Source organism: Vombatus ursinus, unplaced genomic scaffold (genome assembly GCF_900497805.2).
Source record: "Vombatus ursinus unplaced genomic scaffold, bare-nosed wombat genome assembly UNPS02009173.1, whole genome shotgun sequence".
Lineage (NCBI taxonomy): Eukaryota > Metazoa > Chordata > Mammalia > Diprotodontia > Vombatidae > Vombatus > Vombatus ursinus.
Window position 1 is genome coordinate 6,148,003 of NW_020948951.1, and position 16,014 is coordinate 6,164,016.

General features: G+C 38.7%; 1 protein-coding gene across 2 annotated transcripts in view; it reads right to left on the reverse strand.

The window, feature by feature from the left end:
• Window positions 1-16,014, reverse strand: part of KDM4B (lysine demethylase 4B) — a 259,342-nt gene that overhangs the window by 93,171 nt on the left and 150,157 nt on the right. For both annotated transcript variants that reach the window (XM_027851028.1, XM_027851029.1), the window contains exon 8: window positions 8,298-8,435. In XM_027851028.1, the coding sequence (XP_027706829.1) occupies window positions 8,298-8,435 (138 nt within the window). The remainder of the gene's footprint in view (window positions 1-8,297; window positions 8,436-16,014) is intronic.

The window sequence follows — 16,014 nt, forward strand, 5'->3', positions numbered from 1 at the left end:
AATGGCTGAACAAGTTGTGGTATATGATTGTAATGGAATACTATTGTGCTATAAGAAATGACAAGCAGGATGATTTCAGAAAAACATGGACTTACACCAACCGATACAAAGTGAAGTGAGCAGAACCACTGTACAGAATATTGTACACAGTAACAGCAATATTGTATGATGACCAACTGTGAATGCCTTACTATTTTCAGCAAGACAAAGATCCAAGACAATTCCAAAGGACTTATGATAAAAAATGGTATCCACTTCCAGAGAAAGAGCTGATGGAGTCTGAATGCAGACTGAAACATACTATTTTTCATTTTCTTTATCTTTTGGTGGTTTTTTCTTTTGGTGTGTTTTCTTTCACTACAAGATTAATATGGAAATATGTTTTGCATGATTGCACATATATAATTTATTTCAAATTGCTTACCATTTCAGGGAAGGATGGAGAGAATTTGAAACTCAAAATTTTTTTTAAAATGTTAAAAATTGTTTTTTTCATGTGATTGAGGAAAAAATAAAATACAGTTTAAAAAAAAAAAACCCTAGGACAGTTTCAAAGAGGCAACTTTAAGCTTGATACTAGGGGAAAACTTCCTAAAAGCTATCCACAAGTGAAAAGGGCTAGCTAAAGAAGGAGTGGGTTTGCCCTTACTGGAGGTCTTTAAGCAAATGCTGGATCATCTGTCAGGCAGTTAGTTATAAAGGAGATTCTTGTTCAGAGTAGATACTTTTGAGTAGATAACCTGAGGTTCCTTTCAATTCTGACATACCGTGAAGTAACCGCTCCCACACACACACACACACACACACACACACACACACACTTCTTTATTCTCTCTCTGTCTCTCTCACTCTCTCCCTAAAGAAGCAACCAGTCCAGAGGGAGACTGGCTTGGTTTGGTTAACTAAAGAAAGGAAATATTCTAGTTGGCTCCCCTAACCTCCAAGCCAAAAAGCAAACAAAAAAAAAACCAAAACTGTCTTTAATCACACATAACAAAAAACTTTCCCCTTTTCATCATTCAATTGAAAATACTCTCTCTAAAATTACTAAAGATCTCTTAACTGCCAAATCTACTTGCTACTAATTTCCTCTGTCCTCACTGCTGACTTCTCAGCAGTTATTAACACTGCCAATCATCACCTTCAATCTGATACTCTATTTTATGTTTTCTATACCATAGAGCTCAATGGGAAAGATAATAAGAAAGTATGTAGCTGGCACAAAGTGCAAAGGAACCACACCTCTGGGTACTTAAAGGACTGGCACATATGACTGCTGGGCCTGAGAATGGAATGAGTGCTACAAGACTGGAGGGCTCAACTTCAATTCTTGGTAAAAGTCTCATTCAGGTATGGTTTGGACTTGATGGACACTGAGGTCTCTTCCATCCAGAAGACTGTGTGATTTGGTAATCTTCATATTCTAAATGTCTAACAATAGCAAAGGGGCTTGAAAGTTAACCGAGGGAGAAGTGGCAAGATAAAAACTTTTAACCACAGTAGCATTCTTCTTCTACCCCTATGTCCAGTATAACAGCTTCTCAAATAATAAAGACAATAGCAGTCAAGATTGTCCATAGCTAAAAGCAACTAAAAAGTAGGGGAACCAAATAGAGACCAGATGTTCCAGAACCACTGCCTCCTGGGCTGAAAAGCCACACTTTTTCCCAATGAAAGGAAGTACTACATAATGTGAAATGCTCTCAGGCTGAGTAATGGTAGAGATAGAAATCACTTAGCTTCTAGGTCTCCTAACAAAAGAAAGGTAGAATGCCTGCTAGCTGAGCAGATGCATAATGAGGGTTAATGGTGATAAAGTGCCTAAAAAGGAAAACCACTTCACAAACAGTATTATCATAGAACATCACAATGGTTACTAAAATGCCCATTTCCCATTCTACTGATGAGCTAATGATATAATGCCTTGTTTGTGCTCAAAACAAATAGTTTCTGCTACTCCACTGAAAATTCAAGAACAGAAACCACAAAAGACCAAGCAAAGGTGATTGAAAAAAGTGATATTTCAAAAAGTTCACTATAAATCCAGTCAAATTCCTTCATCACAGGAACCGATGAACCACTCTATATAGATATAACATGAAAATTCCTTCAAAATAAACTGCCCTTGGGGCAGCTAGGTGGCGCAGTGGATAGCACACCGGCCCTTAAGTTAGGAGGACCTGAGTTCAAATCCGACCTCAGACCAAACACTTGACACTTACTAGCTGTGTGACCCTGGGCAAGTCACTTAACCCCAACCGCTTAAAAAAAAAATGACAAAATAAACTGCCCTTGAAAGGTCTACAATTTCTAAATGTCTTAAAAGCATTTAATATTTTCAAGAAAAACAAACTCTTGGCCAAGCATGATTTAGGGACATGTAGAATTCAGCCCTGTAAGGGACCTTAGAACAACAAAAGTCAGAACTGGAAAGGCTCTTAGATATACTTTGTTCCAAGTCCCCATATTTATAGCTGAAGAAACTGCTGCTCAGGTCACATGGGTCTTAACAGAACTGAGATTTGAGCCAAAGTTTTCAGATGTATTTTTCCTTCTACATCACACCAAACCTGGCTAGACTTATCTTTATGCATTATGTGGCATAACATGCAGGAAAAAACCTAGTTGTGGCTCCAAAAATGCCCAGTTTTGTTTCTCAGGGAACTGAGAACTCCAGCTCTGGGAATCCTGCAAAAAGAGGGTGGTCCCAGCCATCACTAGCCCTTGAATGTCTGTTTGACCCATTCAGACTCGGCCTTGTACGTAGCTCTCAATGCCACTTGTTCAGTAATTTCACGCTACGCCGCTTAACAATATAAGCGTGGAGGCTCAATCTAAAACTGCACTTCCCAAATGTCACTTGTTTGTGAACACATGGCTGAATCCAAAATTGCTTTTAATATTTGAGTAGTCCCCATTGGTGCCTACTGTAGTTAAGGGTCTGACAGCACTCCTCTGATAAAACCCAATATCTAGGGTTTACAACTCAATCTTGGCCATTGGCTCCAGACAAACACAGTGGACATGGTCATAATACAAATGAGAATATGGCTTCTGTCAAACCAGCTTGAAATCTCATTACCAGAACTGTCATCACTATAATGAAACAGACACACAGACACACCCCACCCATGAGGCATTAACTTTAGAGTCACAAGATTTTATATTACTCCTTCAGACTAAGAACAAGAATTCATAGTTGATAGCTTTCATTTTCTCTCTCAACTAACCCATAGTGCATCCCTTGTGTGAAACCATCAACTATCTTCTTGGATAAATGCTAACCAAGGCAGCAGAGAATGACTAGAGATCTCCTAATTCTTAAGTTAAAGGAATCATGGTGTGACAGAATTCTAGACAAAGAGTCAGGTGACCTGGGTCCTGGTCTCTGCTCTGCCACAAATTCATTATATATAATGATTATGAGTCAATCACATCCCTTCTCTGGGGGCTTGAGCCCTCCCATAGAGAAAATGAAAAAGTTGTATTAGCTGATTTAAAAAACAACTAGTTATTAGATAAGGGAGATTTACTATTCTTTGAACTGAGAGTGGTGGGGGCTCAGTGATATACCTCACACAACATTGCCTGAACAAACACTGATCTTCTAGCCAAACCATTCTTGCCACACTGTGGTCTAAGAATTGGTCAAGATCCAAATCAGATGATCAGCAACTGTCTGGGCTCGTATGGTTGACCCAAGGGATTCCCTCCTCTGAGCTTAGCTCCCAGTGCATGCTGCTGGTTGCTGCCCCCACTAATGTCATACAACGTAATATTAGACAGTGGCAGAGCCAGTGAGCAGTATGAAGAAGATCCCACAAAACTTCTGGGTCAGTATGGGAAATGGAACATTTAAGTGTTACTAGCCCCTCCAAGCCTAAGCCTTGTCATTGCTATTTATGTAGCATCTTTCACATCCATCTCCTCTCCACTCACATGGTCACACAGCACTGCACTCATACAAGTCCTAGTCATACAAGTCACAAGGTCTACTGCAACAGCCACCTAATTGGACTCTCTGTCTTAAGTCTCTATACTCCACAGAACTGCCAAAGAAACTTCTGCTTGCCACTGAAAGCCCTTCAAAATCTGGTCCCAGCTCATCTCCCACATGGCACTCCACACCTCCTGTCTTCATTCTTTTGTCCTGGTGGCTGCCCACACACAGAATGTACACAGAATTAGGAAAATCTCTGCATTAACATGAACTTGTATCCACTTTTCATGTCTATATGCTGTGTCCCTTGATTAGACTATAAGCTCCTTGGGGGTAGGGACTGTGTCACTATCTTTGTCCCCCCCAACACCTAGCATGGTACGTGGTACACAGTAGGCAATTTAGTGCTGTTTAAATGAGCTATTTCAGCTCCCTGAGTGATCTTTATATTAATCATATTGCCGGAGTACAGTACAAAGCTCCATGAGGGCAAGGACTGTCTTTCTAAACCTTGAACCTCCCCCAATGCCTAGCACATTATTCTGCTCACAGAGAAGGTAACCACCCTCTTTGTTTGTCAAAGTCTACTCACCCACATTATACAATTTTTGACCTGGCTCAAAAATTAGTATATCCTCAAATTTTTTTAAGTCTTTATTTGGCAGAGGATATAAAAGAGGAAATGTGGGGCATCTCGGAGAACCATAAGGATCCTGCATTAGGGGAAAACATGGTAGAAGTTTAAACATGATATTTGCATGGGAACCAGATGACAGGAGGAGGGAAATTGTCAGTCTGGCATGAGTAACGTTTCTGGGATCATAATAAGACAGAAAACCAATGTGGACAGTAAGGATGGGAAACCTGGTAAACAGCGTCTCTCCCTGCACTGTGACAATATCATTGGCATTCTATGACAAACAATTGTGAGTAGAGCATAAATAGTCACCCACAGACCTTTCCAATGGCTACAATGACTCTCTCTAGCCCTAGTTACTTATGGAGAAATGCCATACATGCCTCAAAAATATTTTACTTCAGCCATGGGCAGAGAATGAGAGACCAGTCATGAGTACTAGTGTGGAAGATTCCTATTCATGATATGTAGGGACCAGAGAAAGCACACTATCTATCAGTTTAATATGTACTGAATTCTCAACCTAGAGATCAGCCCAGAATAGGAGCCATGTATCTCAGAGGGTTCTTTCCTTTTTCCTTGTTTTTCCCTGTAGGATTTATAATTATTTGCCTACCAGCTAAATCTTCCTGGCACACACATACACAATTCATAAACATTCTTCTTGCCCAGCGCTAGAAAATGACAGGAGAGTAGGGCCTAGAGCAAAGTCTGTCAAAGAGACAAGACAAGGCAGGATGATAACTTCTCCTCATGTCCCGAGTTAAGATCACCTCTCAACGGAATTCCCATCAAGTGGTTTCATATACCCTCCAAACTGGTAATAAGAAACTGTAAAGATTTATGTTTACAAAGTAAAACAGAATTCAAATGTAAAATGTGTTGGCTAATAATAGGGCCCCAGGACCATGGACAGCAAATTACTGGAAAATAAACGAGGCAGTAACTTCACCTTTCAGTTGTCTAAAGAGATAGAAAGAACTGCTTAGTCATGAAAAACCATAGGATTTGATACAGTAAAGCTGATACCTGCCAGCTTCAATACTACTACCAAATGTTCTAAACCAGGAGGAAGGAAAAGTAAGTAGTATGTTCAGCATGACAATTCAATAATTCAATTGACCAAACTTTTATTATTTGACTCCTTTGTGGCAAGGCACCAAACTAAACACTGGGGATACAAAAATGAAAACAACATGGTACAGCAGAAAGAACTATGTGGCGCAGTGGACAGAGTGCCAGGCCTGAAGTCAGGAGGATCTGAGTTCAAATTCAGCCTCAGACACTTACTGTGTGACTCTGGGCAAGTCACTTAACCTTGTTTGTCTCAGTTTCTTCATCTGTAAAAGGAGCTGGAGAAGGAAATGGCAAACCACACCAGTATCTTTGCCAAGAAAATATCAAATGTGGGCATGAAGAGTCAGACACAACTGAAATGACTGAACAGCAACAACATCAACAAAGGAGGAAAAACACTAGATTCGGAAATCAGAAGACCGGGGCTCAGATCTTGGTTCTGTCTGACTTTAAGTCACTCAAATTCTCTGGACCTATTTTTCTTTGCCTGTAAAATGTGAAGGGTATATTTTATGATCTACAGTGTTTCTTCTGGCTCCAAATTCTACAATCCTATGACAGCACCTCTAACCTGTAAGAGCTTAAAACATCATTAGGATAAGAGCTGCCATGTACATTAATAAGAGAAACCATGTAGAATATACAATGGGAGAAAAAAAAAAAGAGATCCAGACAAAGAACAGGAAAAAAATCTAGAGGAGGTTTACAATTGTTTAAAGAAACATGGCTGAATCGGTTGTGGAATCTTAATATAATAGAATACAATTATGTCATACGTAATGACAAGGGAAAGATACTAAGAAGTGAGGAAAGATAATGACAAGATAGCAAAAACAGAAAGATAATATACAAAATATGAATATTAAAAATATAAATGTATCAAAACTTTAGATCCACAGATAGAACTCAAAAGTTCACAAATAACAAAGGCAACATAATACAGAAGAAAGACCACTGGACTTGGAGTCAGAGGCCTTGACTCCTCGAAGACCTGCTGCTTAAAGATGTGTGATATTGGCTAAATCACTTTAATATCTTGAGATCTCAGTTTTCTTCCTCTGCAAAATGCTAGGGTTAGTATATATGGTCTCTAAGGTTCCTTCCAATTCTGAAGTCTTAAAATCTTAAATTTACGAGCTGTGTGACCCTGGGCAAGTCACTTAACCTTGTTTGACAGTTTCCTCATCTGTAAAATGAGCTGGAGAAGGAAATGGCAAACTACTCCAGTATCCTGGCCAAGAAGACCCCAAATGGGATTGTCAGACAAGACTTAAAAACGACTGAACAACAACAAGGTTCCTTTCAATTCTGAAGTCCTAAAATCTTAAATTATTGTTAGAGTTTGCTATTTCTCATTTGTTAAATCAAAATGCATACAATCTGTTTTTATGTATTGGAAGCAAGAAATTTACATTAGAAATTATAGGAAGGAGGAGAGAAAGGGGTGAGGAAAAGAAGGTATAGAAGAAGGAAGGAAGGAGAAGGAAGGGAAGAAGAATAAAGGGATTTGCACAAAGAAAGTTGATTCTCATCAAGTGATCACAGAATCACAGTTTTGTGAGGAGCCTCAGGTCACCTAGTTCACTCTTCAATTTACAAACAAAGTGAGGGCCCAGGGAGGTTAAGTGATTTGCTCAAAGGGAGGGACCAGTGGGGACAGAATTGGACATAGGGCTTGCTCTGAAAATTCTTTCTGAAAAATCTTTCTGCTTTGCCAAGCTGCTGCAACCAGATTTAACCAGAAGCCCAAGTGAGAGTCAAAAACCACATCTCTCCAATTCCCAGGCCCCGAGACATATCAATAATGTACATACTTCTCACAGTTTCAGGAACGGTATCAAACACTGAATAGTTGCCCTATCAGAAGGAGGTAGGAACAACCCGAGCAGGATACAAAAGCCCTACTCAGGGTGGCCTGGCTGGGAGAAGATGGCAAACAGAAAAAAGAAAAACTTTAAAGGTGATTAGGTCAGAGGGAGGGAGGGAGGGAATGGTTAGGAATACTGAGACCATCGATGTCATGGGGAGAGGAAAAAAAAAAACAGTCACGTTTCAAACCCTTTGGGTACTTAATGAAAACCAGTGGATAAAAGCAAGGGGCAGTTATCTTGGTCTCTGCAAAACATCAAAAACCTCATGCATATCCTCACCACAACTCAGGGAGTAAACTGTTTGAAAACCTTAAGAAAAGCCACAGGAAGGACAGTTTCAATGCAGATTTCAGAGGTGCCATCTGAGCCCAATTCCTGGAACAGAACAAACACCATGCACACCCTTCTCAGCTTTTGGCAGCATTCCCAGGCTCATACTCCTAGGACAAGAAGAATAGCGGATGTTTATAGAGAGCTTTCCATTTTACAAAGCCCTTTAAAATATATGTTCATTTGACTTTCGAAAGGGCCCTGTCAGGCACACAAGTATTATAAGTATTGTCCCCACTTTAAAGAAGAGGAAATTGAGGCTCATGGTGAAGGAAATGACTTGCCCAAATTCACACAACTAGTAAGTTCTGGCTCACACAGAGCCAGAATTATAGCCCAGACTTTTGTGAGCAAGTTCAGGTCTCATTCCAGTCGCATCTGCCTGAACATTAGAGTTAAAATAAGTTTTGATTAAAGACCTTTCATGAGGGCAGGTGCTTACCTGAGTAGCCATCTTGCCATAATCAATCCACCGCAGTGTGGCAAAATTGGTTGACTCAGCACAGTTGAAGCCATGATTGAATCCTGCATGGTATCCATAGGGAAAAGTAATCATAAATTCGCCAGCCTCCTGAGTGATCTGAGGGCAAAAGAGGTCAATGGATGAAAACTCTTAGTTCAAAATTGGTCAAAACAAGCATACACTGGCTATAGCAATTTCAACTCTATTCCTGGTAGAGTTCTTATTCCTGGGATTATACCTAATCACCCAGAAAACAGCAGGTGAAGCTTGAGATGAGATGAGATCAGAGACCAGAAAAATCAAAGGTTAAGGCCAGACAGGTGATACTTAAGGTAAAGGACAAAATATAATTTTATATATAACATTTGGGACTTTGGGAAGGAGAGTGGTATAAAGAGAACTGGACAAGAAATCACAGTCTTTCCGCAAGGACTCTGGATCTACCACTAATTAGCTATATATAGTCTGAGATATGCCATTTTCCCCCTCTGGGTTCATCTGTCCAATGAGGTGACTAAAGATCATTAAGAATCTCTATTTCTAATAATCTATAACCACATGTGTTCTTTTTGGGGAAAAAAAATTTCCCAGTGAGCTAAATAGACTATTTATACTATGGAAAGGATCCTGGCTTCCTAGTATGCTCAGTGCTACCAAACTGTTTCCTGCTTGGCATGGTTCATGCTTGGAAGCTGTGGTCACTCATCACTATTCGTTTTGAGGTGCCTTTTGCTATTCCCCAACCCCCAATACTTACTGTGTGTCCCCAGTGGGTGCCAAGATCAAGATGGTATTCTGTAATGACAGGATCACAGGCTAATAGATTTAGGGGTTAGAGGACTCTCAGAGCACATCTAGTCTAACCTCTTCATTTTGTAGAAGTAGAACCAAGCTTTGAAGAGGTTAAATGACTTGGCCTAATTCTCAAGTCAAGTACCAGACTTGCCTCTCCAGGTCTATTGTCCTTTCAACTTCTATGCTACCTAACCTTTTGGGATAAGATATCAGAATATTATAAAACCAAGATGAATCATTTCATTCAATAAATTCTCAGATTATTGATGAAAGGGCCAGAAAGACCTACCCAGTATCTACCTACCTATCTATATCATTTACAGAGAAGGCCTTTCTGTCAAATATTCTGATTCCTTTTCCTTAAACAAACTGTCATTTTTGGTAAGGTCAAAAAGACCTACTAAAATCCATTACCCCTGGGGGGCAAATGATCAAGTTATTAAAACAGTATGTTACTATTCTCAGAACCTTCAGGAAGATCAGTCAAATCATCTTCAAAGGTTCAGCCTGAACTGTCACCTGTCCCATTAAATAAAATCGAAAATCCCAACAAAATTTCAGCATCCTCGGTATGGGTTGGACAACAGGTAGACATGACAAAATTAAACCAGTCTAATGATGTATCTAAATTTATCAGTTCTACCAGGGCACTTGGGGAGGAAGAGTAAAAGGAAGGCAAACAGTCAGGGCAATCTCTGGATAATGAACTATTATAATTGAGGAAAATAAATATTAAGTTCTATTTTGAAAATTCTCTAGGTGACAATGTCATTTTCAGAAAAAAATAAAAATGGGGATGAATATATCAAGAGGTTAAGTCTGTGTGTACAGTTCATAGAGTCCTCCAATTTTTACTTATAATACTGACAGAAGGTTAAAGTCCCTTAAGGGTAAGAATTGAAATTTTGTGCTTATCTTCCCAGTGCCCACCATATGATGGAAGCTTAATAAATGCTTGCTAACTGATTACTTCAGATCTCGATTCCTCCCTCTTCCCCCCAAAATGGATCACAGGTGACAAACCAGTCTACATTTCACTTCACTGCTATTTTTAAACTTACCTGCATTATCAAGGAAGGTTCTAGGAATTATGACAATTATATTTTAATAGGAAATTTGGCTTTCCCCACCAGAAACTTTCAAACTCCTGATGTACAGCCGTGTGTGAGTTACTTGGGACAAGCAATTACTTTGATATGGAGTTCAATTTGTGACAACAATAATCATTGTGCTTACTAAGGTGACATCCAGACCAGATGAAAACTGGATTGGGCTGGTTCTTTTAATTAGTTGAGAATTGTCCTGTTTAATTACTCCCTACTAGGGTGTTTTAAATTCTATGTGTTTTTTTTAAAATTGGTATTACTCCAAGGAAATGTGTATAAGTGACAGGTTTTTGTTTCGTTTTGTTTTTTTAGGCAATTGGGGTTAAGTGACTTGCCCAGGGTCATACAGCTAGTAAGTATCAAGTGTTTGGTCTGAGGCCAGATTTGAACTCAGGTCCTCTTGACTTCAGGGCTGGTGCTCTCTTCACTGTACCATCCAGCTGCCCCAAGTGATAGGTTTTTAAAAACACCTTTAATAACTAACTGTTTGAGCTACTGCAACTACAAATGGTGTAGAGGAAGTCAAGCATTTTAAACCTGGAAAGTTTCACTGCTCTATTTTATTGTTTTAAATTCTATGGTTTTAAGAATGGATATATCATAAGAAACCTGAGACAGTGCCCCTTCCACCCTGGGAGCAGAGCTCAAATTGAAAAGGAAAAACGCTATGAAAGGAAAAAGGCCAAAAAAGATGAGCAAACAACAACAACAAAAAAAGAATCTGACCACAGAAAGTTGTTATGGTGACGGGGAAGACTGAGACACAAACTCAGAAGAGGACAGTAACGTCAAAACACCTATGGAAAAAACCCCAAAGAGAAATGGGAAGTGGTCTCAAGCCCAGAAAGAACTCATGGAAGAGCTTCAAAAGGAGCTTAAAAATCGTCTAAGAAAGGTAGAAGAAAAAGTGGGAAAAGAAATGAGAGCAATGCAAGAGAATTATGAAAAAGGAGTGAACAGCTTGGAAAAAGAAAACAACTGCTTAAAAAGTAGAAATGGCCAAACAGAAAAGGAGATACAAAAATCCACTGAAGAAAACAAATCTTTAAAAAGTATAATTGGCCAAATGGAAAAAGTACAAAAGTAAACAAAGGAAAATGACTCCTTAAAAGTCAGAATTGGGCAGGTGGAAACTAATGACTGTAGAAGACATCAAGAAACAAACAAATTCAAAAGAATGAAAAAATAGAAGAAAATGTAAAACACCTCATGGAAAAAAGATCCAAGAGAGGTAACCTCAGAATCACTGGACTACCTGCAAGCCACAATCAAAAGGAGGACCTGGACAGGATCTTTCAAGAAATTATCAAGAAAAAATTGTACTGATACCCTAGAACCAGAGGGCAAAATATGCTTTGAAAGGATCCACTGATCACCTCAGAAAAGAGACTCTAAAATAAAAACTACAAGGAACATTATAGCCAAATTTCAGAATTACTAAGTCAAAGAAAAAGTACTACAAGTGTCCAGAAAGGAAAAACTCAAATATCAGGGAGCCACAGAACTTAGTAGCTGTAACATTAAAGGGACTGGAGGTCATGGAACATGATATTCCAGAAGGCAAAGGAGCTAGGAATACAACCAAGAATCACCTACTCAGCAAAATTAAAACTTAAAACTTCAAGCAAAAAACTGGTCATTCCATGAAATAAAGGGATTTCACGCTTTCATAAGAAGACCAGAACTGAACAAAAAATCTGATCTACAATGTCAAGACCCAAGAGAAGCCTAAAAAGTAAAAAAGGGGAAAAAATGTAAGGGATTCAACAGAGCTGAACATCTCTACATGAGAAGATGACACTTGTAATTCTTAAAAATTATACCAATGAGCAACTAGGTGGCACAGTGGATAGCACACCAGCCCTGGAGTCAGGAGGACCTGAGTTCAAAGCTGACTTCAGATACTTGACACTTACTAGCTGTGTGACCCTGGGCAAGTCACTTAACCTCAAGAAAAAAAAATTATACCACTAATAGTACAGTTAGAAAGAATACACATAGAAGGTACAGGTATAAGGTGAATTTAAGGGACTGACATAAAAAAAATAACTAATACACTGGGTGCAGAAGGAAGGAAAAGGTAGAATGGGGTAAATAATTTCACAAGAAGAGGTGCAGAAAAACTATTAAAGTGGAGAGGAAGACAGGAGGGTATGCGATGGGCATAGCTTGAATCTTACTCTCATTAGTATTGGCTCAAAGAGAGAATAATTTACACAATCAGGTCAATATAGTAATCTATCTTACCCAACAGGAAAGTGGAGGGGAGGAGATTAAATAAAGTGGGTTGGGGGGAGGAGGGGGAGAGGGAAGGGGAAAGAGAAAGAGAGAGAGACAGACAGACAGACACTGACAGAATAAAGGTCAGACCAGGGGAAGTGGTAGACAGAAGCAAAACACTGTCATGAGGAAAAGGGTGAAAGGAGAGAGGACAGAGAAGACAAACAGGAGGAAAAATAGGATGGAGGGAAATACACAGGAATCGTTAACAGTGAATGTCAATGGGATGAACTCTTCCATAAAATGAAAGCTGATAGCAGAGTGGATCAAAAACCAGAATCCTACAATATGTTACCTACAAGAAACACACTTGAAGCAGAGAGAGACGCACAGACTAAAGGTAAGGGGCTGAACCAGAATCTATTAGCTTTAGGTGAAGCAAAAAAAAGCAGGGGTAGCAATCCTGATCTCAGACAAAGAAAAAATGGATCTAATTAAAAGACAAGGAAGAAAACTACATCTTCTTGCTAAAAGGAACCATAGACAATGAAGCAATACCAATACTAAACATATACGCACCAAATGGTATAGCATCCAAATTCTTAAATGAGTTGAAGGTTCATGACCAAACAAGAGATAGAGAGCTTTATGAAGTGCAAAATAGATAATTTTGATTATATTAAATGAAAAAGATTTTGCACAAACAAAACTAGAAGATTAGAAGGAAAGCAGAAAGCTGGGATACATTCTTTATAGCAAGTATCTCTGACGGCAGTTTTCATAAGAAAAAACCAAAGCTATCTATAGGCATATGAAGAAGTACTCTAAATCACTTTTGACTAGAGAAATGCAAATTAAAACAACTCTGTACAGTACCACCTCATACTTATCAGATTGGCTAATATGACAAAAAAAAAATGATAAATGTTGGAGAGGATGTGGGAAAATTGGGACACTAATGCACTGTTGAAATTGTGAACTGATCCAACCATTCTGGAGAGCAATTTGGAATTATGGCCAAAGGGCAACCAACTGTGCATACCCTTTGATGCAGCAATACCACTTCTAGGTCTGTATGTACAAAAATATTTATAACAGCTCCTTTTGTGGTGGCAAAGAACTGGAAATTGAAGGGATGCCCATCAAATGGGGAATGGCTAAACAAGTGATGGTACATGAATGTAATGGAATACTATTGTGCTACAAGAAATGATAAGCAGGCTGATTTCAGAAAAACCTGGAAAGACTTGTACAAAGTGATGCAAAGTGAAATGAGCAGAACCAGGAAAACATTGTACACATTGTACACAGCATCAGCAACATTGTGTGATGATCAACTATGAATGACTCAGCTCTTCTCAGGTACACGATGATCCAAGACAAGTACTCATGGTGGAAAATGCTATTTACATCCAGATAAAAAACTAATGGACTCTGAATTCAGATCAAAGTATACTTTTTTCACTTACTTTATTTTTTTGCATGTTTTTTTTTTCTTTTGCTCTGTTTCTTCTTTTACAACTCTGACTAATATGGAAATATGTTTCACCAATAGATAGTGTCTAACCTATATCAAATTGCCTATCGTTTTCAGAAGTGGGGAGTGAAGGGAAAGAGGGAGAAAAATTTGGAGCTCAAAATCTTATAACAATGAACGCTAAAAATTGTCTTGACAAGTAATTGGGGGAATAATACTATTAAAAAATAAAAAAGGAATCAAGAATGGATATTACTCCAATGGGCAGCTAGGGGGCTCAGTGGTTAGAGTGACAGGCCTGGAATGAGGAAGACTTAGCTTCCTGAGTTTAAATCTGGCCTGAAACACTTATTAGCTGTATGACCCGGAACAAGGCACTTAACCCTGTTTGCCTCAGTTTCCTCATCAATAAAATGAGCTGGAGAAGGAATGTATCTTTGCCAAGAAAACCCCAAACAGGGTCACAAACAGTTAGGCACGACTGAAAACAACAACAATAACAATATTACTCCAGGGGCAGCTAGGGGGGCAAAGTGGATAGAACACTGGCCTTGGAGGCAGGGGGACCCGAGTTCAAATCTGACCTCATACACTTGACACTTACTAGCTGTGTGACCCTGGGCAAGTCACTCAGGCCCATTGCCTAGCAAAAAAAACAAAATATTACTTCAAGGAAGTATGCAAAAGTTGCAGTTCACTTAACTCCAAAAGACTCATGATGGAAAATGCTATCCACATTCAGAGAAAAAAACTACGGAGTCTGAATACAGATAGAAGCATACCATTTGCTTTCTCTTTTTGTTTTGTTTCTTTTTTCTCGTGGTTCCTCCCATTTGTTCTAATTCTTCTTTACAACATGACTAATGTGAAAGCATGCTTAATACGAATGTATATGTAGAGCCTGTATCAGATTGCATGCCGTCTTGGGAAGGGGGAAGGAGAGGGAAGAAAAGATTTAAAACTCAAAAGTTTATGGAAGTGAATGTTGAAAACTAAAAATGAATAATTTTTTTTTTTAAAAAAAGAAATATGTGTCTATATCAGGTAATGCCAAGTCAAGTATTTTAGACCCACAATGAAATAGGGCAAGTTCCACTGGGAACCAGCACCTAGGCAGGAAATGAGAATAAATTAATCCTCAGAAAACAAGCAAAAATTTCTAGAGGTACTTAACACCAAGAGAGAGCTAGATTAATTTTTTCCTTGAGGATAAGCACTATTTTTTGCACATCCTGCACTAAGCATAATGCCTAGCACATAGTAAAGGCTTAATGTTTATTGATTCTGAATCAACAGTGTGCTGTTCTAAAAGTTGGAAGAATAGTGAGAAGACCAGTAAATAACAACTACAACAACAACAACAACAACAACAACAATCTTTTGCTTGTCATGGGCAAAATATAAAGCCTAGAATACAGCAGGTTGAAAAGAGTAATTTTTAATGATGAAACTCACTTATTCATTCAAATCTATATCAAAACTCTTATCAGAAAAAGCCCAAGGAAACTGTAAAACCTGGGCATCTTTATCAAATGGTAAAACAACCACCCCCCCAAAAAAGGTTTGGGGGACTTTTTAGTTCCACTGAGCTCAGAAGTCTTGTATTCCCTGAGGGAATGATAAACTTTGACAAATATACTGATTTATTGAAGTAGATGTGTTCTTGAATTACAGAAATCCCCAGAGATGGAATACTGCATTATAGCCTTGCATCATACCACAGGTCATGAAAAGTCATGAAATTCTTTCAAGGGATGAAAATAAATATGCCTCTACTGCCTAGGAACACAATGTATTTCAATACCATTGAAAAATGAAGGGATATAATCAAGGCCAGGCTTGGGAGGGAAAAAATCAACTATTCATCAGAGGACTGATTTGATGTGTGGTTTCATGATGAATTGAAGAATATCTGTCAAATATTGTGAGTTAAAACTCAAACTGTATAAAACAAGTGATTGCAACAAAAGAATATCTGACACAATTTTTTGAAGATATAAGAAGTTGTAAGCTTAACTGTATTTTTTTTATTTTACTTTGTCACAGTAAATTTGCACACCGTTGTAGAGCAAAATTCTTCCCCTCTTAAACAGAAGCC